Here is a 25,373-nt window from a genome sequence, read left to right as displayed (position 1 = left end):
ACAGCAGTACAGACCAAAGCCCTCTTGCGTTGCCCCTCTGTTTTAAGGCCATACGGAAAAAAACCTACACAGAGATTCAGCCCTCTAAAATGTGTCACAATCAGGATTGAATCAACAAACCAGAGGCAGGTGGACTGATCACTGCTGAAACAAACGTCTAGTGGAAGGACTGACTGAAAGGGAGTGGCTGACCACTTTGCAGTGGCAGGGAGATTAAGGCTGTGACACACCAGTGACTAGTTCTGGCACAAAAAAATCAGATTATTGGTTGTTGTTAAAAGCTGCCATCGGGTCACACCTCATCAGCCTATCTGTAACTTATCTTGCAGCATTAAGGGGTCGACGTGCATCACCCAGAGAGTCGTGGTTCATGTCCCCACCTGGGATATTTCACCGGTTGGGAGACGGCTCTAGAAAAGACTTGACTCATTTGTGACGGTGACGGGTACAGTTCAACCAAAAGAGAACAGAATGGGAATTTCGGGGCGTATGCTCATTGGGTGACCGTGTCAGCCACAAGCCCTGTGCACTGCACGCAGCTTTGAGGTTTTGCAAATTTATTACGTTTAAGAGCTTATATTATGACCGGCTGATGGTTGTGGCTCCTGAAGCGTTAAATGTGCCCAGGGCAGTTAAAATGAAGGATTTAAAACTTTACAAAAAACCTCACTGATACATTTAACCAGGAGATGATCAGCACATTTAATGAACAGGCGAAAACATGCGGACAAGGCAGTTGCTTGACATGTCACGTAGTCCAACACTAACACCCCATTTCCCCTCCTCTAGGTCCACAGTCCTTCGTTGCTCCTTTTATTCCAGGGACACAGGGGGAGTCTCTCCAGACCTGATAAGACAAATGCATTCCAGGTGTTGTTGTCCAAACTATTCTAAGCAAAACTTCTCGTTTGAACCAGCACAGACTTTAACACTGAACCTAAATCTGAACAGCTCTCTTTATCATGTTCCGGTCCACTCGTGCGTCATTGTTAATAGTGATCATTATTATGACTTTTAATGGCTTCAAATCACAGCAGCACTCAGGGGAGGGGAGGGGAGGGGGCTGAGGTTGACTCCCAGTTTCTTGTTATTCGCAGCTTTTACCCCAAAAAATAAAAGGCCCCACTCTGCAACGCGTGGAGAAGTGAAGGCCTGGAACATCTGTTGGTCACAGTTCATCTCCTCACATTGTCCTGTCGGAGTATTACGAACCCATTCGGAGTAGAAAAGAAAGGGAGAGTGTGATCTACATACCATAGCATCCAGCTCTCCGCCCGCTCCTCTCTTCCTCTCTTCCTCTCACAGTCGGCGACAGACTTTAAAAAATAAAGAACAGACAAAAAACCCCACCACACTCCCGTCGAGCATCGGTTACTGTCAAGTGAACACACGGGCTGTGTCCGCTCCTCCGCTCCGGAGCTCGTGTCATCGGTCGGAAGTTTTCAGATGGACCCCTCTCTCTCTCTCTCTCTCTCCCTCTCTGTGTCTCTCTCTCTCTCTCTCTGTCTCTCTCTCTCTCTCTCTCTCTCCCTCTCTGTGTCTCTCTCTCTCTCTCTCTCTGTGTCTCTCTCTCTCTCTGTCTCTCTCTCTCTCTCTGTCTCTCTCTCTCTCCCTCTGTGTCTCTCTCTCTCTCTCTGTCTCTCTCTCTCTGTCTCTCTCTCTCTCTCTCTCTCTCTCTCTCTCTCTCTGTCTCTCTCTCTCTCTCTCTCTCTCTGTCTCTCTCTCTCTCTCTCTGTCTCTCTCTCTGTCTCTCTCTCTGTCTCTCTCTCTCTCTCTCTCTCTCTCTCTCTGTCTCTCTCTCTCTCTCTCTGTCTCTCTCTCTGTCTCTCTCTCTGTCTCTCTCTCTCTCTCTCTCTCTCTCTCTCTCTCTCTCTCTGTCTCTCTCTCTCTCTCTCTCTCTGTCTCTCTCTCTCTCTCTCTCTCTGTCTCTCTCTCTCTCTCTCTCTCTGTCTCTCTCTCTCTCTGTCTCTCTCTCTCTGTCTCTCTCTCTCTCTCTCTCTCTCTGTCTCTCTCTCTCTCTCTCTCTAGCGAGGAAAAAACAACGACTCAATTCTCGTCAAGAAACGAAAGAGGAGCAGAGAAGAAGAAACAAAAATGCAGTTCAAACTCCAGGCTCCTCGTCGCGGCTGGAAAACGAGGAGGAAAAAATGGGGGGTGGCGGCGGCGGCGGCTGTGTGTGTGTGTGTGTGTGTGTGTTTCCCCTTCTCGCTCCGCCACCACGTTGTTTTGACCAATTATTATTTCCTTTGTTGTGTCAAAAAACGAAGCAGCGAGTCCGCGCAGGAGCCGGAGCGCGTCCCCCGCTCGGAGCGGCCTGTGTCCCGGTGGGGCGAGCTGGTCGGAACCACCCGAGTGTGTTTGTCTCTTTCTCGTGTTGAGCCGCTCGCGGGAGAAATGTGTGACGGTGTGTAGAGAAGTCTGTTTCTCTTTCTTTTTTTTTCAGCTTCCCAATAATGGCGGCGGACCTTCTCCCGAATCCAGCGTCTCGCTCTCATCCAATCACAGAGAGGGATGAGGGGGGGGCGCAATTTCTCCTACACTGTAAAACATTCAGTGAAACGAGGAAGATTTATTTTAAAAAATTTAACTCTGTGACGTCAAATTTCAAAGACCACAACGGCGTCTCAAAACTAAAGAAACTCATGGGAGAAGGAGACAGAGCAAATGCTAAAATGCCACAACCTGAGGGACAGTGAATGACCGACACACACACACACACACACACACACACACACACACACACACACACACTGTATATACTGTATATATATATAACGAATATATATCAATGTTAATGTTTCGTTTATGTTCGTGTTACTGTTTGTCGTGTTCCGTCCGAATGTTCGTACAATTGTATGTTTATGCTTTGGCAACATTGTTGTTTAAAACTGACATGCCAATAAAGTTTTTTGAATTGAATTGAAAATTGAGAGGGAGAGAGAGACAGAGAGAGAGAGAGAGAGAGAGAGAGAGTCTCGCCCAGCGGTTCATGGACACAATTACAACACACCGTCCATTACTCCAATTAGATTAAAGGTTAAACATATATGATTCCAGTCAACTTATTGTATATCCAATAATGATTTTTTTTTTAAGTTGTTCAATCATGCAACTTGAGTAAATTGCACTTGAACTACAACACTGAAATTATATATTTAACATATATATATATAGAGAGAGAGAATTATATGATTTCAGTGAACACATTATTAGAGTAAAATCTAATTACATATCTGACAATAAATTAAAGTCATAGTAAACATATAGAAGCTATGAAAAATCATTCTCTAAATCTTTAACTTGGTCAATCAGGCAAATTAAGTTAATTGTACTTCAACTACAACAAATATATTAAAAAACAGTTCAAAACATATGATTTCAGTGAACATATTATTAAACTAAAAGTAAATAAGTATCTAATGATAAATAAAAGCCATAGTAAGCACATAGATGTTATAAAAAGTCATTTTCTAAAACACGAATTGGTCCAGTCAGGCGACTTGAGTAAATTGTACTTCAACTGCAACACTGAGATCATATATTTAACTTTATATAAGAGAGAGAGAGAGAGTGTAAAATATATGATTTAAGTTAACATTTTTACAGTCTGAAAAGTAAAGTAAATAAGTAAATATACCTTATAGATCTCATAATATGATGCACTTCTATAGATTAAAGCACCAAATTAACCAACCATCACCTCAACCATCCCCTGGCATCAGTTAGAATAATAATAAGTAAATAATAATAAGAAACTGATGATGTTATAGTCTGTAATGACTATTTTAACTCTGGATACTTTGAGCTAATTTAGCTACTAATGGCTTTGTTCTTCCACTTAAGTAAAAAGTACAGTGGGCATTTACCGATTATGGAATATCTTTACATTCATTTGTGTTTTCAGTCAAGTTATATTACTTATTTCACTGTTATGGTCTGTTCTGTTGCAACACTGAAAAAAAGGGAAATGTTCATGTCATCATGATTGTAATTAATTAACTTAATTTTGGTCCATTTGCCATCTTTGCCCCATTTCACTTTCTCTGACGAAATGATCTCCATCCCACTGTACAAACTCAAACATTAGTCACTGACTAACACATTTTAATGTTGCATGGCTGCATCACGTGAAATATATTTGTTGTGAGTTCACCCGAAGATGCCTACCTAAAAATGATGGAGCAACACAATGGTACAATAGATAAACTTGTACTGAGAAAATCAATCATCTCAAAGGTTAGACCTAATAACACAGTGTGTTTTGTGCACTTAGTCATTCACTTTGTAAAAGAGTTACTGTGAAGTCGATGATTTCATCCACTCAGTGATAAAACATTTCAGCTCCTATGGTAGATGTCAGCCTTTATTTAGGTTTGTTTTTAGGAAGACAATGCAATTACTTCCACATACTTGGAGAAATGTCTGCCGTGTTGTACAAGACAACTGTCTGTACTAACAGCTCAAACAGATGTTTAGTGTCTTACACTGGGGCTTTCTCCTGGAATTGTCCTCACTCTCCTTGTTAGTCCATCCATGAACTTCCTAGAAAATGCACTTCCTATTCAATGATCTAAAACACTGTGTGACACGACAACAGATACTTCATGAGGCTGTAAAACACAATTTAATAATTTCGAAATGGAATTTGATGCTTTAGGCCACACTGCACCCTGGAATCAATGCTGACATTACGTCAGAGGCTTCTCTTTAAAGTTCCTGTCAAAGTCCACTGTTCAACCTCCTGGGCTTTTTAATAGCAAAACCAAAACATAATTTTTGTAAGTATAAGTATGTTCCTACATGAGGTGTACAATTATGATGTATAAAGTGCTCTGTGTGCTTTGACAGTTTGAAATGTGACTGACCGTAAATACATAGCCAGGCAGGGTTCAAGGTGCGCAAGAGTCCACAAGCTTCTGTCCAATCGCATTGGTCACTGTGTTCTCAGCAATATTTGCATGACCCCAATCACACAGAGCAAGATTAGTAGGGGTCAAAGTTTCTGTTGAATAATCTGCCTCTGTTTTACATCCCTTTATCCTACCACTGTTTTTTTTTATTTCAACATGGGAAAGGCCCCATCATAAAACTGTTATTCTTTTATATTGTGTATATGGTTCATTTATGACACACACTGCTTATTTGTGCTACTTCATTCTCACATAAAGATTACCACTGGGTTGGACACACCAGTATGAAAACACAGCTGCAATCATTCTACAGAAGAAAAACTCCACACTTATCATTTACTCACTAGCTGGTTTCCCCTTTCATTTTATTCCCTTTCCCTATCCTACCTCAACACTCTGTATTTGAGGCTGAAATATTTCTGGGTCCCAAGGGCAGGCACATTCCTCCACTCACAGTTGTGCAATCCCTGACAATCTCAGTCTCCCCCATCCCCCTCTGACTCCCTAAAAGCCTTGTACACTCAGAGAGGCGAGCTGTCCAAGCTGCTGGGCGATGTTCTGTGGTGAGTTGGCTGCCCAACCAGACCAGTAAACAAACTCTGGGCCCTGACTCTGCAGAAAACAACCACACATAATGAAACCTCAACAGGACGGAAATATATATTGCTGCTTTTTCTTTCTGTGCAGTGTATGAAAATAGGAGTGTCACATACGTGGAACATGTATCCACACACTCTCTCTCTCTCTCTCTCTCACACACACACACACACACACACACACACACACACACACACACACACACACAGCAAAACACAATTTTAACTAGTGGTTAAAATATAATTGATTTACATTTGATATGGTGAATACGAATAAGGCAGTTTGTTTAAAGAATTCTTGATGATGCATGTGTGATCGGTCAGATTCAGTCATGTATGGTGGTATCCTTTTTTTTTTCAAAGTTCGTAATCCATCTTCACAGTTTGTTAAACTCGTGTTCAGTCACTACGGATGAGAAATGTTTCTGCAACAGAAACCAGCAGTAACGTAACGTCCCCTTTTCTTCTCATGTGATCCACAGCGCGACTCAACCAGCGTCGCAGCGGGGGGACGCTGGTTCTTGTAGTGCCCAACGACCTTCCCCGTTTTCCAAAATGTGACGACAACAACTACATCCCCCATGATGCAGCGCAATTCGGCGTAGCTCTGCTCTTCCGGTTAGCTCTGGAGAGATAGCGGACGAACGGCCGGAAAGAAAATTACTCATGTTTTTATCTGAAATCGTAGCATAACTGTTTAGGAACGTGCTGCCGTGGGGTGTTTTTGGTCCATATTGAGGAGACGAAAATGGTAAATATGTCTTCCCTCAACATTGGCGTGTTAGCTCTAGATAACGACTTCATTCAGTCCGATGGAAACGTTAGCGAAAGCTAGCTGGTTAGCTAACTCACCGTGCTAGACGAAGGCGACACATCTGAAGTCCCGATGCTTTAACACGGAGTCTAACGACCACTTAGTCGAAGTAGATGACATATGAATAATTTGTCCTTTGTCAAATGTTTTGCATTATCATGTTGTCAAAAATGACTGGGTGCGGCTCAGCTAATGCTAGCTGAGTGACCCGAGGCCGACGCTAGCCGGTATTTATCCACAGTGAGAACGGTCCTGTTCATTGAAAGCTCCCTATCAGTTGCCTGACATGAATCTCTTTTAACGTGAGCTTTATTGTAAACGAGTAACAGTTACTATTCATTTAACGCTGAAATGAATGCCCTGAATGTTCAGACGTGGATGAATTAGCAACTCGGATATTTAATCTGGTATTAGTAATATTGTAAGTAAAAATGCAAATAACACAGCTTCACAATCCTCCATTAAAAGTACTGCATTCAACAATCCTAAGTAAGATTACTTCATTAAGAAATCAGAACATTTGTTCAATTTATCAGAATTGAAACTACTTGGTACAGAAAATGCCCTTTACTGATGCTAGTAATTTGTAACTCGTTTTATGTTTTTGACTGATTAAAATTATTTGTTTTACTGATTCATATATGGCTGCAGCTGATGATTTAAAAAAATGGATTAATCTGCTGATTATTTTCTTGATTGAAAACAGTGAGACATCAGTCATGCTGTCAATCATCTGTAGTTTTTCCTACAAACAATACAATTAGAATTCAAACGATTAAAAGGAAAAGCAGCACATCATCACTTGAGAGAAGCTTGTAAAATGAAGAGTTTGGCATTTCTGCATGAAAAGTGACTTAAATGATCAAAATATTTTTCAATTAATTATTTCTGCTCCTGGTTTTATATATTGATGGGTTTGATATATAACACATATCATATTTTACAAGTTCTTTATAAGTTGTGAATGGCAAATGAATGAAGTGGGAAATGTACAATATTTCCTTGTGAAATGTATTTGAGCAGATTAGATGTACTTGGTAACATCCCACCAGTGGTCAAATCCTGTAGACACAAAGCAACTGACATACAACTGTATCCATCAGATTTTTATCTTTCTGTTTTCCTACCTTTATCGCATAGATCCGCTTCATCCTCATTCAGAACCGAGCAGGGAAGACGCGACTGGCCAAGTGGTACATGCAGTTTGATGACGATGAGAAACAGAAGTTGATTGAGGAAGTGCACGCTGTGGTTACTGTCAGGGATGCCAAACACACCAACTTTGTGGAGGTATGGGATCAGTCAGTATCTTTTGTATGCATGTATGTTCTGTTTTTATTAAATTTTTCTGGTTTGTTGAGTGACATGCCCCAATTTGTGACTTTTTTTCAGTTGAACCAGATCTTTTTTCTAACTTTTATGGACCACGGTGTAATGACTGAAACCACCCTATCGTTAAAGATCTGTGTTGTGGCTACTTCACATTATTAAATAATTCATAAACTCACGTGTGTCCCACATCACAAGCTTTTCCCACTAGGTACTTAAACAAATTGTAAGCCATTTTTCTTAAAATGATTTAGCAATTTCTTCCAACGTTTTCATAGATGTATTGTGTAAGCTGGGAAGCTTAAGCCCAAGTAAAGCTGCTGCTGTTGTCATAACACACAAGAGACCAAATTGTTGAGAGGCTTTGTCTGTGTTGTTCTCACAGTTCAGAAACTTCAAGATCATTTACCGGCGTTATGCTGGTCTGTACTTCTGCATTTGTGTGGACGTGACCGATAACAACTTGGCATACCTCGAGGGAATCCACAACTTCGTGGAGGTAACTGACACACAACACATGATGTAAAGATTTAGCAAGTCAACTATGATGATTTGGTTCTCATGGTCCGATCATTTTCAGGAATGTCTGTTGATGATTTCTTTCAATTTTTTTCTGTCCTCTACTGTCTTGCTTCTCCTTATCATCAAACCGGAATTTTTGTGAGATGTATGGGGTGCATTCTCATCAGACGTTTTTTATGCAGCATTCAAATTTACTAGTGATATGCTCAACATGAGGAGACGTGTTTTCCACACTTACTTCAGAATAAGGAATATCAGCTTGTTGCATAGACAACAAGTTTCACCGTTCAGCATGACCGTCCATTTTAGTCCTTATGACAAAACTCACCATACACCATAACAGAAATTCCATACTTGCACAACAGGTTTCTTCTGTATTATTTTACTATTTTATTTGCAAATTAATTTATTATTTAAATAATAACTTAAAAAGCACAACTGTTTATTCTGAATCCTGGTTATTATGTGGAGGCATTAGGCAGCTCATGTGTGTCTCGTTCTGTCACTTAGTTTAAGTGCTGCCGACAGCGTTTTCTCCTTCTAATCCTATTCAGTTTCGAAAATCAAATGGTACCAACTTAAACTGACCCTGAAGTACGATCGTACTGTTTGTAAAGTGCTAAGACAAACAGTAAAGTGTTTTCTATCCCGAGCCCTCAGGAGTGAAGGTCATTGGTTGTAATGTTTGACTATAAAGGAATGCGTGTACACGCACTGTGAAATACACCGCCGTCGTCATTTGTTCGTTCTTAGCTTGTTGTTGCACATTTCCACACGCTCCAGGAGAAATAACCTTTTTAGATTACATTTAATCTTTACTTACTGCACCCACGTTCATGTTAAGTTCTGGATAAGGTCACGTCAATGACTATATATCAATATTTAGACATGAGCTCTCTTGGTAAAAAGATGAGAATCACAAACTTTAATTTGTTGAATTCTATAGTAAAAATCAGGTTATTACATGGTTGTAAATTGGCTTCTGCTGCTTCTACAGTGTCAGTATATTTCTGCCCTACAGGGTAACATTAAAACATATTCATTTAATGTATTATCAGACTATGAGATTATCTCCTGGCTGTTTTTTTGTGATTAAAATCAAAACTTTAAATGTTTCACTGTCCTTGTCTTTCCTGTAAGGTGCTAAACGAATATTTTCACAACGTGTGTGAACTGGACCTCGTGTTCAACTTCTACAAGGTAAGGAAACCAGAGACGATCTTTGCCTCGTGAGATTTTCAGATGACTTAAATCAACACCTCGATCAAACAGGAAGAGCAGAGGCGGATAGGAGTCATTCCAGAATATTTCTTCCCTTACAATACCATGGCAACAGATGTAATATTTACAATCAAAAATCACCACTAATTCGGTGAGAGCCATCTCAATTATCCTGTTTTTCATAGAAATAAACGCTACGCAGCCAACACCTGTGAACCCCCCCCCCCCCCTGCTGCCGCTCATTAGCTACGGCGTGTGAACATCCACCCACACGCTTAACTCAAAGCATAAGCACAAAGTAGTTTGGTGCAGTGTTATAACCAGAAGATGAACAATTATGAAATTTTTTTGGACACATCTTTCCTCTCCTTCAAATCTGCTCATGTATTCCTCTCATGTACTGATTTTGCCAAGACATGGCTGCTGTCCTGAGACCAACGTGGTGATGTAACAAACTTTGATTGGCTGAGGCAGTTATTGTCCCAGGAACCTCGTATAAATCGCCGGTTTCAGGACAACAGCCATTTTGGAAAAATTTTAACATGCATATTCCTGCTCCAAGGGGGGAAAAAGTTTTCTAAAGCCCAGTCACCCACTTCTCTCAGGTGTGTGTGTGTGTGTGTGTGTGTGTGTGTGTGTGTGTGTGTGTGTGTGTGTGTGTGTGTGTGTGTGTGTGTGTGTGTGTGTGTGTGTGTGTGTGTGTGTGTGTGTGTGTGTGTGTGTGTGTGTGTGTGTGTGTGTGTGTGTGAGAGAGAGTCAGTCAGTCAGTCAGTCAGTCAGTCAGTCAGTGGTAGACTGATTCCTCTAGTCATATTCATCACGTGTGCTAATTTTGGATACTCCCTTTGTTTAGTCATCCACCAGTTATTATTACAATTTGATGACACAGAGGTGCAGTTGGGTGCAGAAACCTCGACATGTGTTACAACAGAACCACACGTGGTTTCTCTACTCGTGTCTTAGCCCTTAATTGCCACAAACTTCCCCTCTCTCTCTGCACTGTTAGGTGTACACGGTGGTGGATGAGATGTTCCTCGCCGGAGAGATCAGGGAGACTAGTCAGACCAAGGTCCTTAAGCAGCTCCTCATGCTCCAGTCGCTTGAGTAGAAACCGGACGACCATCCTTCAAACCAATCTGCTGCCCTGGCACCTGGAAAAGCCCACCAACACTATCAGAACTTCAGGAGGGGGTTATTTTAGAAATAGAAATACACAATATTGTTTACATATGGATATATAATGTAGAAGTCAAGTAAAACTTTGTCACGGCAATCTATATGTTAAAATACTCTGTATGTATTGTTCTCCTAATGAAGTGACCCGATACAAAGGCTGCACATTTCAACATGTCGACATTTCATATACAGCCTGCGTTACAGTCAGCTTTGTATTGGGCTATTTCCCCCAAAGCCAGAGGCCCAAGAAATGAGTTATTTCATGTAGTTAGTCGTTGCATTTATCTCTTATTGAGTTTGGCTCTGCTCTCTTGTGCCCTCCTCCATCTCCCTTTATTAACCTCAACACTCATTTAATGGCACTACTGTAACTAACAAGCACCATGTATACAGACACGCCTGTAATGATCTGATTTGCATTGAGAACTTACAACCACCCGGCTGCAAATTTCTATGAAACCATGCAAGGAAAGATCCTTGTAAGAGTTGAGGCTCTCCAAGGCTACTCTGCATTTTTATACCTGGATCACAGTACAAGCAAACTACAAGTAGAAAGCTCTTTAGAGCGATTGACCCAGCTCGTTTATAATCGACTGGAGTGTACTTGGGATGAGGGCCATTTTGACGGTGTGTTATGGCAACCTGTGCCGTGCCAGGTCTTCTCGTGGCTAATGATGACAAATGGAGAAGTTGTATCAGCTCAAGATGGCTTCTGTAATAGTTTTCATAACATTAAAACAAAAAAAAGATAGCTCTTATATTAAATGGTGCTTGTTGGTCACACTTAAAACACAAATGCACTCAACGGAATAAGACCAGGGCGTAGACGGTGTGTGTTTATGGTATGTACATACAGTGTGTGTGGTTTTCTGTTCACAATATGGTCTGAGCGGTATCCATGTGTTTAAGGTCCATAAAATAAACAGTTTTTTAAAATTCCTCTTAGAAGCCTCATGAACATGACAAAAGAAAAAAGGCCAAAACTCTGCCGGACTTAAATGTTTATGAAATTACTTGTCACATACTCTAATTGACCAACATCCCCTCAGAGGTTGTTTCAAATGTCAATGTTGTTAAACTCTTGTATTTTTTTATTTCATGATTATATGTTATTAGTGAATTATGAACCGCTTCCCCTCATCCACCTGTGTTTATTGGCGGAAGATGTGTGTGTGTATCGTCTCCCATTTGACTTCCCACAATATTAGATCCCATTATATGTAAATAATAAAACAGATGACGTGATACATAAACTGTTTCTCATCCATTTTCTTGGAAATTTGCTTAAAATTGGATCTTGACATTGTCATTTTGTCTGAAAAGTTTCGTTAAAATCTGGTACTAAATATTCTTATTTAATATAGTTCTTTCTTGGTAAGTATTCAGTGTGTATTAGCTTTTGACAGGACTTCAAGGAAACAATTGACTGAACCCTACTAGATGGTGTCAGTCCTATAGGAGCTGGAGATTTGGCTGTTCAATACTTTGGCACCATCTAGTGGTAAAACATCCGCTTTTGCCACAGTAAATTATGCCTTGTAGTTATGAGGTCATCCCGACAGCCTGTCTCGGATCAATAAATCAGTCGATACATCCACATCTGCTACATTAAGCCACTCTAGCCGTTACTCCATCGACCCGGAAACATAAATCCAGACGATTGGACACAGAGGGCATTTACTCTTCATCACAAGAGTCCTCTGATATCCTAACCTCACCCTGACTGAACAATGGAAGATGAGGCAAATAAATCATGAACATGGATTCAATTGTTAAAGTGAAGGGTCCCTTTACCTCAGTGGTGCTATGAAGCTGATGTGGAATAAGCTGTTGCTCGCAATCGCGCTCCCCAAGAAAGAAGTGACATTGATCAACATTCATAATCAGTTGCGCTTCCTTTAACCACCTCGTGCAACAAACAGAACCTGCAGCGGCTTTGAGACGAGACAGACACGAACATTAGAATCCAGTTGACAGGTGTTTACTTGAAAAAACAAGCAGTTTACTGGGAATTTGCATAATCATTATAATCAATGAGCAACACTCACCCACAATAGACAAATCTTATTTACAGCATAGGTTACCGGAGATTGTACAGTAGTTTTAAGGTTGATAATGACATTAGTTACTAAGCAAAAACAGTTGGATTGCATTCATCACATGACTGAATCCAGACCAGAGGGAAGTATGAAAATAAGGTTTATCATATGGCTATTGTGATGAGCAATTATGAACTGTACAATAAATACATACGAATGAATGCAAGCTCACTCTGGCTCGACAGTAGTCAGCTGTTTAGATGACTCGATAACTGCATATAGATGATATGACTGCAGTTGTGACCATGAGTTACTGCAGCTCAGGAAGTCAACATCCTCTCATCCTTACTAATAAACAAATCCAACCTTGGGCAGCAGGAAAACATTTTTTTCAAATGAAATTAAGACTCTGTTGTTATTTGGTAAGAAATTATGACATCTACAATTAGAATCTTTATTACAGTATACAGTTCTAAGTACAATAAAACGTAAAATTCTATAGTTACAGCATATAAACAAAACAAAAAAATGAAAATTCAAAAGTAAAAGTGCACTTGCAGAAGGAGACAAACCATCACACAATGTCAATATCTCATAAAAACATTTTTTTTAACCATCTGCCTCTTGATATCCGGTACTATCTCATGTTTATACAACTCACCATGTCCCTCCCTTCAGTGCGCTGGCTCAAGAGCTTAAACACATATGGTTTCATCTGGGAGGACACATGCTTACAGTTGAGGAGAAGACATGAGAAATACGCCTGCAGGCAGTTTGTTTTTGATTTCCTCTTGGCCGGGTCGGGGTGACCTGCCCTCACAGTGGTTCAGACAGGAGGAGCAAGAGTTTGGGTTATTAACTCGCAGCCTGCCCTATCATCACCACCACAAACCAAACTGTCAAGTGTTTGAGTGGGAAATTCCCTTTCTTTCTCTTTGGGGCAACACGGGGTCTGCTCCCGGGCTCTGCTCCCGGGCTCTGCTCGACGAACATCTCGCAGCAGAGCAGAGCTACTTCTGTGCTTGACAAACAGAAGTGAAAACTACTGTACTTGGGAATTTGAAAACAGAATATCAAGGGCGCACTTACAGCCTCGCATGATTTCTCATTGTCGAGCCACGATGAGGGAACTGGGTGGGCGGCAGGGAAGTTTCCCAAACATGGCACCGAGGCAAAACCAACTGTGGTTTCCTGTGACGTCCCTCGAGCAGCATGTGCACGTAGGACACCATGAACCACAGGGAGGTCGTGGAGATAAAGCCCAGCAGGAGGAGTCAGAAACATTGCTAGCCTTGCAAGGACTGATGACGCTTTGTTAATCTTTCACTGTGATAGGACCAGAGACACTAGGACCTGGACATGTGAACCTGATAAGATACATTTTTAATTTTAGACTTTGGACTAAAATAAAGAGCAACAATTCTCTACTTTGTGCTTTCAACCTGACCTACAGGCTTGACTGTATGGATGTAGTATGGAGTGACTGGATCAATCCCTCTGACGGTTTAGAGATATGGTGACTGGGAATAATACACTTATAGATCCACAATATCAGGTATATTACAAAGGCCAATACATCATAACAATGCATTTTAAGGCAAACCAAAAATCAAAAGACTTGATATAACATACTTCAGAGTGACTACGGGTCCTGAGTTACATCGGGGCATGTCTGGCTTTATCTGAATCCACTGACTTTAGTATTAATAGCAAACATCTGCAGAAACATTTGTAAAGATTTGAATAGCATCTGGTTTAAATTTCCGAAAATCTGCTCACGTTGACTTCATATTACTCATGAGAGGTCGTGTTTAGACTGTTTATAACTTATGGATAAAAGTCTGAACTTACAAAGTACAGTGAACATAATAAAAATGCTAAATATCAGCAGGTGCCTTCAACTCAAAAGCACTGACCAAACTAATCATGAATCATATCCAGACGGCCTGAAAAATGAACAAGCGTAAAATAGTTGAACAATAATAATTTACAAATAACGAAGTGCAAATGCAGAAAGCATGTAGGTGCTACTGAAACCAGAATGAAAAAAACCCCACACAGATAGAACAACAGTAGGGCAGCAGACCACACACACAACCCCTGACTTGTCCTTCCCTGGTAAGTGACTGAGGAGAGTCCTCCTCTTCATTCTGATCCCAGTGGGTTCACACTGAGGGAGTTTCCCTCTCCAGACGCAAAGCTGAATCCATCAGGTGAGAAGCAGCGGCTCTTACCAGAGGTCAGGGGTTGTGGAGATCTCCACGACCACTCATCCAGGTGATCCAAGGTGTGTGAGACTGCAGAGAGAGGGTCCACACACCAAAAAGCACCTGGAGCCCAGATGTGGGAAGAGAAAGGAATGTATGACATACGAGCGTTCTGTTGTCATCATCACGTGGGGCGCATCTACCTATACTTGACATTGATTGGTTTGGAGACGAGCATGCGTCTGACGTCGGCTTGTTGTCAATGCAGCGAGTAGAAGTAGTAGTCTTTCAGTTTGGATGGAGAAAATGAGTGAAAAGCTTCCTGTCGTTAATTTTCATTGCCAATGTGATATCATTATGGTATTGACTTCAGGTGCAGTAACTCCGCACTATTTCTAATGCACCAAATAAAAACGGCCTCGTCATTCAAACATCATCATCCGAGGCTAAAATTCCAAGCAATTTAAATATTTTGTCTCATTCCCCATCCATGTGGTACCACAGTGTTACTTTTTCTAATGTTTAATGCGTTCTCAACTTTGCTGCAATTGGTCCGAAAGTGTGAACTGTCTATAAAAAGTGTTTTCACACTGCAAATTAACCGAACCATAGTTCCGTTTGATTCGGACCCAGACCACCTCTTTAGATTATCTTTAAGATTGGATTAAATTTAGGTCTGTTAGACCTTGGGTCTGAGGCACCTTTCAAGGACTAAACTGAAAAGGTCAGGTGTAAAAGCACCCTTATTGAAAGGACCACTGTTACATTTGAGGACATGCCACTGACCTGTAGGGGGCACCTCGTCTGTTTGGGCCTGTAGGTGAGCGTGGGGCCCGATCCCTAGCAACTACAATGCTGCTTATTCTGTGTGGTGGTCCCTCTCGGCTGTCGCAGCTGCCTCAACGACGCATCTCCGTACTGGATACCCGAACCCATCCTCTCTGGGTCCAATTCACCTTTGAAACAAACCATAGTGAATATTGTCAGCAATGCAGACAAATACACTGGACCCTTTAGGTCCACAGGGCTTTGTGTACTAATGCAGGTAAACACGTGCAAATGTCTGCAAACTCGCATACAAACGCTTAACTGACAAAGGAGGTGTACCTGAATCTATCTTGTTGAGGATGGTGCGAGCGCACTTCAGAAAACCCTCCTCGACGTTCTCCCCCGTCAGAGCACTGGTCTCTAGAAACATCAGATCTTTACAGACACGGAAATACAACAAACAATTAAAATGGGGGGAAAAAAACAGGATTTTGAAACATGAATATAAGCAATTGAACAAAATAATGTGCAATGTATTTTCACATCGGTTACCGTTCTCCTGAGCGAAGCGCGAGGCCTCGAGGAAGGTCACCTCTCTGTCTGCGTCCAGGTCTTTCTTGTTGCCACACAGGATAATGGCAATGTTGGGGCTTGCTAGTGTCCGTGCATCTGTCAGCCAGTTGGTCAGGGCATTATACGTCTCACGGCTATAAGACAGGATGGGACAGATGGACATATAGTAAAGGCACAATGGCCAGTTTTCTGCTGAGGGAAAAGGATCAGCCTGTAATATGTTGAGCTCAAATTCTGCAGAGTCTTAAAGGGTCCATGTGACAACCTATGTCACCTGCTCATGTAAGAGAGGACTGTACGTGCATGTGTGAAGATGTTTGCCTACATAAACACAAGTCTATACACATCCGCTGTCCAGGTCTGTTGCAGTTTATTACTTTGTACGGGAAATATTAAATTCCTATTTCAACATATTAAAAAAAACTGCTATTTAAGTTTCAAATGTGTGTGACCTTTACTTAACTTCCTCAAATGGTATCCACATATAAAACACATGAAACTTACAAGCAGTTGGTTATTTCCATCTTAAGCCCCCCCATCAAGAAAAAGCCCAGTCTGCTCTGATCAAACTTCTATTTAACTTCTCTGTTATTCGAATGACTGCCTCTACAAGACGATGTTGGAGCGTGAAGAGAGTCAACACAACTTCCATTGAAACTTCCTTGTGCTGACGCCACCGGTCACCACGGAGACAGAACGCTGGTGTCCATGGTAACATGAGGCCAGTGAGGTGAGCCGCTGAAGGGAGTGGCTCAGCAAAGTGAGCAGAGAGATATGTTTGGACTCAATCCCCCTCCGCTTCACAAAAGACAATATAGTCCCACAAACACAAACTGTATTACATTGCTGTCTCCCTGCATCACTGCGTACACTCCATCTCAATTTCACAACCACTCTAATGCAACCCTAAGCCTGTGAGTGGATTCTGGCATTCATATCTCACTCTACGGGTCCCGGTACATATCAGTCACAGAACTGCACAATGTGTGGAGGCGAAATGGACATACTACAGTTTTTCACACGACCAAGACTAAAAACAACAACATATTGTAGGTGCTTATGAAAATTAAAGTCAATAAAATTAAATACTATTTACAGTTAAGCTGCACGGGTCAGTAAATTTCAATTTCAAGTTCAGCCAGATCCAATTTCAGCAGTTCAAAATATCAGTCCTGTGAATGTCTGGTAGAGGGCTATGCTAAACACAATGTTGTGTTTTGTCAGGTTTTTTGGTAGCTTAACAGCTATTTTGCCATTTTATGAAGAAAAAAAAGTTAATCCTGGGAAATAATTTAAGATGCTTGTGTGTATAGCAACAACATGGATAAGTTAAATGGTTTGTAAATGTAAATTCTGTTTCACAAAAGGAATAATTTATGGAAAGGCAAATGGACAGTAGGTGTAGTGATTGTTTTACCTGGTAATGTCATAGACAAGGAGTGCTCCAGCTGCTCCTCTGTAATAGCTGCGCGTGACAGAACTGTGGACAAAATGCAGAAATCCTGGTTAAAATAATTCATCAACAATATCAAAATCAGCTGGTGAAATTTGGCCCGGAAAGATGAGTGAGAAACTGTATTGTCATCAGTCAGCGTTTATGCTCCCTGCTCTGTAGTTCATGTTAACCTTGAATTACAACAAAAGTTTACCAAACCCTCAGCAGGAAAAACTGTAGGTCGTTACCGGAATCGTTCCTGCCCAGCCGTGTCCCAGATCTGCAGTTTGACCGTCTTTCCGCCGACGTTCACCACTCTGGAACCAAACTCAACGCCGATGGTGTGGTTGGAGTCCTGTTTGACTGCAACAGGAGCGCATAGTGAAAAATTTGAGAATGTGAGTCAAGCAGAGCAACTTCATTTGCACAATTTCAGGAAAATGATTTATTACCCAGCATGCAGGCATAGCAGGGAGCAGGGTTTGGTTTTCACCCGTCTCTGTCTCTCTGTGTGTGTGTGGACAAAATAAGTCGAGGACACATAAACTGATTTTCCTGATTAGTCCTGGGGACGACACTTGCACAAAGTACACTCATACAGAGCAGGGTCGGTGTTGAGCCGAGGTCTGCCTGCTGAGAGCCTGTTGCGTGAACTTGCACAGCGAAAAGCAGTATCGACAGAATTGGAACCATTCGTTGCCTGCCAAGTATGGTAAAAACTTTATGGATGTTTTAACAGAGCACTGATGCAGCTGAGATTTCTCTCACTGCCGCAATATGGTCTGTGTTTTGTGTGAGAGAGCGAGAAGCTTAGGGCTCTGCACACAGCTCGACAAATAAGCAAACAGTTCAAAACACCAAGTTATAGATCTTCTATATTGTGTAAAATTGTTTACTATCATTATGAAACTCTAGTGGGACAAATATATTATATATAGTTTATATAAATATAGTTACCTGTATAAAACGCGTGCAGGGTGTGCCTTTTCCTCCCCCTTTCAAAATGTGTCTTATAAAGACACGCCTTCAGACGTTCCACTCTGCTCCCAGTCCCTTACTTCTGCTCTTTAATATGTTGGTGTGTTATGCTTGTTTAAAAGATTAAGCAGTTTGATCTTCAAACATTATACATGTTTAGACTAAAAGAAGTCTAGATGAGAAAAGCACTGTCAACTTCCCCTCCCTCAATCCCTCTCTCTCTACTGACAGCACAGACACCTAACACACCTTTAATCAAATGAATACAAGCATGTTTGTGAGTGTGTGTGTGTCTCGGTGTACTCATAACGCACAAATGTGGATTTTTAGCCCACTTACAATAAAGATCACACTTGTTTCTGTTCTTAATTTTTCTACATTAGGTTAAAAAAAGGTTTTACTTTTAAGTCATCATCACAGGTTACTTACCGTTTATCTTACTTATCAACATATTTGAAGCTTAACAGTTCATTAATTATTATGATACACTGAGGTACAGGGTTAATTAGCTGCACTTGCACAATTTAATGCAATCCAATACAACAACCTTGCAATAAATCATGATTTTGCGAGGTAATAATGTTCTGTTTGGTTTACACTGTCAGAGAGGTGTGGATCCAAGGCACTTTTTGATGTCATTGTTTGTAGGGGTGTTTTACTGGATTTCACAAGACAGAAAGTGGAAGTTTAAACAGCTAAATTTAATCAGGAATTAAAAACATTTGGCGTTTGTTTACTTTCCAGGTCCTGTCTAAGCCAAGGACTTTGGTGTCATGTGTTGTCTTTTACTGGCTCAATAATGATCTACTTCAGTTTGAATAACTTTCTCAGGAGGAACTAGTTGACAAATTAACCCCACAGGAGAGAGTGAGGGTTTAAATAATGTGTGCAACACACAAAATCTGTGACACTAATTAATGACCGTGTCCATTTCTGTGTCATAACACAATCATGAATTCACTAATTGGCTTTAAAGAAGAAATACACTTACACTTGTTCTCAATGAACTGGTGAAGGAGGCAGGATTTCCCAGTCCCAGCACTGCCAATCACCAGGAACTTAAACAGGAAGTCTGAAAGCAGAGGAGAGGGGGAAGAGATCAATGCAACGCAGACGTCAGGGGGAGAATCAGAGAGCCTGCTGCTCTTTGCACTTCCATCCTCAGAGACAATCCTTAGCTTTCCTCTTAATCCCAATAAGCTACTTCTTCCACAGTATTCAACACCCTCAAATTAGCCTCCTCATCACAAAGCCTTGCGTGTAATCGGTATAACATGCTACTTCTGATTCCAATTTAGCATGCTCGTTTATCTGAGGTGAAGGGAAACTGCCTCAGAGGGATTGAATGACCATGGCCAGCTGGTTGTACAGATGTTGTTGTTTTGGAGTGTGGGCGTAAAACGTAGAATGGCAGAATGACCTGGGACCCTGACATGCAAGGCCAGCACAGACAGTCTTTTTTGCCGTAACCAAAGATAGTGCAAGCGGCATTTACATGCGTAGGCTGAACTGGAGTTCTGACCAGATCCAGAAGATATGAAACATGAGAGTCTTAATGTATACAGGGAAAGAATAACAGAAAATTCAGGAGTGGTTGTGTTTCCCTGCGAATGTGAGAAATACTGCTGGAAGCTGTGGCTCAGGGGGTAGAGGCGGTTGTCCACTAACCAGAAGGTCGTAGGACTGATCCCATCATACCCCAGTCCGCATGCCGAGGTATCCTTGGGCTAGACACTTAAACCTAAATTGCCTTTTCCTGCAGTGTATGAATGTGACAGAAAACGCGCGATAAATAGCAATGTCAATGTGTGTGATGAGTGAATGTAAATTGTACTGTAAAGTGCTTTGAGTGGTCAATAACACTAGAAAAACGCTATATAAATACAGTCCATATACTAAATTACACCTTTCCTTTGGAGAGTCTGCTTCAGTTGGAATTTGAATGCAGCGTGTAATGTTCTTTTGAGGCTTTAGCTCTGTAGGCAGAAGTGCAGGCCAGGCAAATGATTAGTGTAGAGCTCACCCGCCAGGTGAACATCCTGTGAATATGCAGCTAAAAACAAGGTTAACAGACACAGTGATTGAGAAAAAAAAAGAAAGAAAGGCGGATGAGATTGATCTCTAGTTCCCTTGTCACATTTACCCAAGTAATGCTCGGAGCCACCTCATCGGCAGTTTATGTTGCACCTTTGTTTGTTGAGGTGGGTGTTTTTTCTCAAGCATCAACACAGAGACGACACATTCATGGTAACTAACAAACGGCAACAGTTTTGTTCTACAACAGCAGTCAGTATTACACCTCAACCACACATTTCCAAGGGCCACGATGACAGCGGAACTGACAGATTCAAATGTTAACAGCTACATTTCAGCTTTTCAGCATCTCACATCACATTCCCACGCGAGATCTGCATAAAACAAACAAGCTGTCAATATGTCAAAGCCTGCATGTAGTGTTGCCCTCTTAACAGCAGCCTTGAAAGGGTTTTAAGGTTGTTGATTTTTCACACATCAATATTAAATAAACCCTTAGGGAACAGACAAACTGTTATCTGCATTCACTAACACTGTGTCAACTCATGCCCTAATCTACCTGTGGGTTATATCTGCTCATTCTGCTGTTTCCTCCATTCTGCACAGAAAAACTACTTCTTATTAACTTAATAAAAAAACTCTTCCCACACAGTCCACGGTGAAAAAAGTTGAGATACTGACTCGTGTTTACCATTATATATCGCATAGAAAAGCTGTTAATCCTTCCATTTCAGAAGCTGGTGTAGTAGACACATTTTGCACTAGTATTCATAATACTTTTTTTTACCATTTCCATCACTGGCCCTGCTGGAGAAGAGACAGCACAGGAGACTGAGACAGAAATCAATAAGAGGCTATTACAGCTACCATTAGTGCTGCCACTTTAACACAAATACTCCCCACTGGGATGAAGTTTCATACAAGGAACCAGGGAGACAGGGAACAAGTAGAAACAGATGGAGAGATGGAGAGAGAGAGACAGAGAGAGAGAGGATGAAAGCGTGCAGTTTCAAAACAACTGGGTCTATTGTGTCAGACCTATTGTGCTATCAATATACTATCAGGCAGAGTCATAAATAGTTAGAATAGTAATTCCTAGAGCCCGACCATGGCCGGCTGATGTTATTTCCTATCACATATATATGGGAACAGACAAATATGTTGTCCAATATGAAAACTCTGGCTAGTATACAACTGCATTACACACTCTGACACATTTTGTCAGTACTGTTTGCAGCAGTCTGCTGCATCACGGCCCAGGTGGTGACTTGGAGTCCAGCGGTGTCTTGGCAACTAACTTGTGAAATCCATTGTTGAAAAGTTGAGAAAAAATTACCTCATCCTTCTCCATTTTGAATGTAACTAAATATTAATACCAAAATTTGTATCGACGTCGGGCCCAAAAACAAAGTACAGTTCAGATTGTAGTTATTTCTGTCAGGAGCATTGGTGATCAGCCATGGGGTCAGTGCTCAGACGTGTGCAACCGTGTCTTTTTCCTGCTAGAAAGCAGATTATCTGAATAACAGAGAAGTCAAATGACTTGGATTCAGGATGCGAAGAGAATTGGCAGAGACGAATGACGCACCTAACAGCTGCTGCTGCGGCTGCACACTGTAGGTGACTTGGGGCTGATGAGCCACAGCTTATTCAACTACCTCAAACAGGAATATCTACCCTTCACATGAAACACAAACACAGCCCCGAGACTAAAAGCAAACAATCTAGCAGCTTGTGCAAGGTCGCCCAGTCACTTTCTGTTCCAACCTGCTCAGGTTACCTGTGTCTGCAGACACGTCCTTCACATATCAACATTGAAGCTGTGCAAGTGTGTGTGTGTGTGTGTGTGTGTGTGTGTGTGTGTGTGTGTGTGTGTGTGTGTGTGTGCGTGTGTGTGTGTGAAGTTCGGCCAACTTTTTACCTGGCTGACTCGCCGTCTGTTTGCTCATGTTAGTTACCGTTTAAGGAAGCAGAGCACTTCGCCATCGTATGATAGAGAAGTGTCAAGCTAATTCAAGCTAATCCCTTCAAACCATACCAGTCTTTGAATGAAACGCCAGCAGCAACGGTAATTCATCACTACAAAGCAAAAACAACCCCGCAGGCATGATGAAGTGGTCTGTAAGCCAGTAGCTTATTTTAGCTAAGCTAAGCTAAGCTAAGCTAACCATACCATGTAGTCAGCTAACTAGCAGCGTCGCTACACGCCAGTCTATCGCAGAGCAGCTAGCAAACATGACATTTGCAACCTGCCGCCCGGCACACACGTACCGTATGTCTCCGACATGTCGACCGTCGCTGTCTGGAGGACTGTTGCGGACCCGGTGTCGTTGTCTCGGCGCTGTGACAGCTGTGTGCTCGCTGGCGTTCACACCTCTCCTGGATGTTTATCTACGATGCTAGAGGTTTTCGCTTCCTCCGCTCCGACCAACACCAAATGCAGACGCTGCGTGCTACGTCATTCGGCGTCTGTCGTGGCGTTCAGGTGCTGTTGAGTAATGTAGGAGTTTGGAGTTCTTGGGGAGTGAGTAAGAACAACCAACACGACAAAGTTAAAGAAAAATAAGTGAGTTGTTCTTCGAAATTAGAGACATGTCATTTAATCGTGATGTAATCGTGGTATGCGTCACAGACAACCTCAATACCCCTTCAGATACAATCGAAAACTCTATCAAATTGGCCAATTTACAATTATTGTATTCTTCAGCTTTCAAAATTTTATATAAACACACACACACATATATATTTCAAAAATGTAAATACACACACACACACACACACACACACACACACACACACAAACACACACACACATGTACAGTATATACAAACACACATATATATAGTGTCTGTGTGTGTGTGTGTGTGTGTGTGTGTGTCTGTGTGCGCGCGCGCGCGCGCTCGTGTGTGTAGGTGCAATAACGAGCCACTAGGTGGCAGGCAAAGCTAAAGGGACGTGGGGCCTGCATTTTCGAGGGACAGCATCAAGTGCAGAGGCGAACCTTTTTAGATGTTAAAGGCTCATCATGACGTGATATAACATGAGCCCTACACTTTATGGGACACATTTTTTATTCACTTTTATAATACAGTTGTATTATAAAAGCAATCAGTACATGTACAATTTGTGGCATAGGGATTTATGCATGAATATGGTGTCTTTGGCAAAGAGATAACTGCTTTTCCCTGGAAAGGCTTTTGAAGTTTTAGAGGAATTAGGTATCTCTTTTCTTGTTCTTTGCTTATTCATTCATCACCTTTCCATACTTACACACACACACACACACACACATGCACGCAGGCACACACTTCTGGAGAGAGCCTAGGGTGTGGAGTGCAGGGCCGCCCAAGGGCAACAGGTGATAAATTACAGAGCCTTCCACTCTGCTACTATCTTGTGGAGTTCCTCCTTGCCTTTGTTCTGCTATGGCAGATCCCCCCCATCCACTCCAGTCATGTTAAAAGCTCTTTTCATAAGATTAAAGGCAGAAGGAAACACAAGGCTAAACGTCGTGTGGGGGCACGGATGTTTTCCTAAGGTGGGCTACAAGAAATGCTGGCCTCAAAGGTGTGCAGCTGATAGAAAGAAAAGCTCTTCCGTTAGGTGGGTGTCTAATTGTCTTCTTTGTCCTATTTCTTGTCCTCTTGCCAAATGCAGGTGTCTTCATCAGAGTAGACATTTGTTTGGACTGCAAGGAAAACAGTGCGTGGGTTGTTTTGGGGATTTTGACCTTGACTAATAGTTCAGACAAGCAGCAGAGAGGCCCTCTGGATTCACGTGTACTTTTAGAAAGACATGTCAAATAGAAAATAGACATGAAGGGAGGGGGCACATAGAAACAGAGATCCAACCCTTTCAAGTCACAGACAGTTTCAGCATAAGGTCAAAAGAAACGATGAGCACATTGGGGAAGCCCCGTATAAACCCAACAACAATCACAATGTTTACAACAAACAATGAGTCATTTTCCAGAGGATCATTTGAGTGAATCACATCTGAAGACAGATGAGCTTTGTGGTCGTCAGTGGCATCACTGTAAACATAAAGGTGTATGTCACATCATGAGTCACCGGCCACACAGGGAAACAGAGGTGTTCTTGACAACCTGCTGTTTCATACACAGAAACAAAGGGATTCTAATAAGCAACAGCTATTAAGACACATGGTGCTGTGAACACAGCCACGATGTGTGAATTCATTAATGAGTTGAAACAAGTAAAAGAAGTTCATAAAGGCAGAAAGCATTTACCTGAGATGACAGACTTTGCAGATAGAGGTCTTGTGACTGCAGCAACAGGAGAAGATTGAAAAATCACAAATATAAAGCCCAACCCTCAAAAGGTTACTGGATCTCCCATGCAGAGAGACAGTTATGTGTTTTAGAGAGAAGAACCAACTCTACAGTTCTGATTCAGACTGAGAGGATGTATTTAGAGGGTGCATACCTACTCTGCTTTTCCAACTGTTTGCTTGCACGCCAGGACTCCTACTTCATTTTCTACCCCACCTCACTGATCTTTACTCTGCACTGCCAAAGTCAGTAAACCCTGAGCAGGTTAGCACATTAGATCAGAAACCCTCGGGTCATTTTAATTATTCTAAGTAAAGGGAATGGGACACACATGCGGACAAAGGGGAACTGCAGGCTTTGAAATGAGTGAGGAGAATAATGGAGGATCTTGCAAAGTCATAGTGACGGTTACTCATGGAGAAAGGTCAAGTTCCTTTTAGCTATTCATAGTTCAGACCTCTTTCATCTTTCCATTCTCG

The 25,373-nt window shown here is 41.7% G+C and overlaps 3 protein-coding genes across 3 annotated transcripts in view; 1 reads left to right on the top strand and 2 right to left on the bottom strand.

Annotated features, from left to right (window-relative positions):
* The window catches only part of arhgap35a (Rho GTPase activating protein 35a), a 56,339-nt gene extending 54,779 nt beyond the window's left edge, over positions 1–1,560 (bottom strand). The window contains exon 1 of the mRNA XM_035622219.2: positions 1,255–1,560. The gene's annotated coding sequence lies outside the window, so the exon portion shown is untranslated. The remainder of the gene's footprint in view (positions 1–1,254) is intronic.
* A 4,538-nt stretch (positions 1,561–6,098) lies between these two features.
* On the top strand, positions 6,099–11,821 carry ap2s1 (adaptor related protein complex 2 subunit sigma 1). Its single transcript, XM_035623317.1, has 5 exons — positions 6,099–6,257; positions 7,461–7,610; positions 8,035–8,148; positions 9,312–9,371; positions 10,399–11,821. Exons 1-5 carry the CDS (start codon positions 6,255–6,257, stop codon positions 10,498–10,500), a joined length of 429 nt encoding a protein of 142 aa, XP_035479210.1. The 5' UTR covers positions 6,099–6,254; the 3' UTR covers positions 10,501–11,821.
* Positions 11,822–12,533: 712 nt separating this feature from the next.
* rab4b (RAB4B, member RAS oncogene family) lies at positions 12,534–23,051 on the bottom strand. The gene is made up of 8 exons (XM_035623212.2): positions 22,874–23,051; positions 19,560–19,640; positions 17,839–17,953; positions 17,573–17,635; positions 16,135–16,289; positions 15,922–16,017; positions 15,601–15,770; positions 12,534–14,937 (listed from the first exon to the last, which is right to left on the bottom strand). Exons 1-7 carry the CDS (start codon positions 22,887–22,889, stop codon positions 15,655–15,657), a joined length of 642 nt encoding a protein of 213 aa, XP_035479105.1. The 5' UTR covers positions 22,890–23,051; the 3' UTR covers positions 12,534–14,937; positions 15,601–15,654.
* Positions 23,052–25,373: the final 2,322 nt, after the last annotated feature.

The sequence above is a fragment of the Scophthalmus maximus genome, chromosome 11 (assembly GCF_022379125.1).
Source record: "Scophthalmus maximus strain ysfricsl-2021 chromosome 11, ASM2237912v1, whole genome shotgun sequence".
Taxonomy (NCBI): domain Eukaryota; kingdom Metazoa; phylum Chordata; class Actinopteri; order Pleuronectiformes; family Scophthalmidae; genus Scophthalmus; species Scophthalmus maximus.
This window is presented reverse-complemented; position numbering and strand designations above follow the sequence as displayed.

Bases quoted from the DNA above. Each gene is read 5' to 3' on its own strand.
- ap2s1 (XM_035623317.1), top strand. The intron at 8,149-9,311 runs GTAACTGACACA...CTTTCCTGTAAG, and splicing joins GAATCCACAACTTCGTGGAG to GTGCTAAACGAATATTTTCA. The intron at 9,372-10,398 runs GTAAGGAAACCA...CTGCACTGTTAG, and splicing joins TCGTGTTCAACTTCTACAAG to GTGTACACGGTGGTGGATGA.
- rab4b (XM_035623212.2), bottom strand. The intron at 17,954-19,559 runs GTAAGTGTATTT...CTCCTGTTGCAG, and splicing joins CCAGTTCATTGAGAACAAGT to TCAAACAGGACTCCAACCAC. The intron at 15,771-15,921 runs GTACACCTCCTT...TTTGTTTCAAAG, and splicing joins CCTCAACAAGATAGATTCAG to GTGAATTGGACCCAGAGAGG.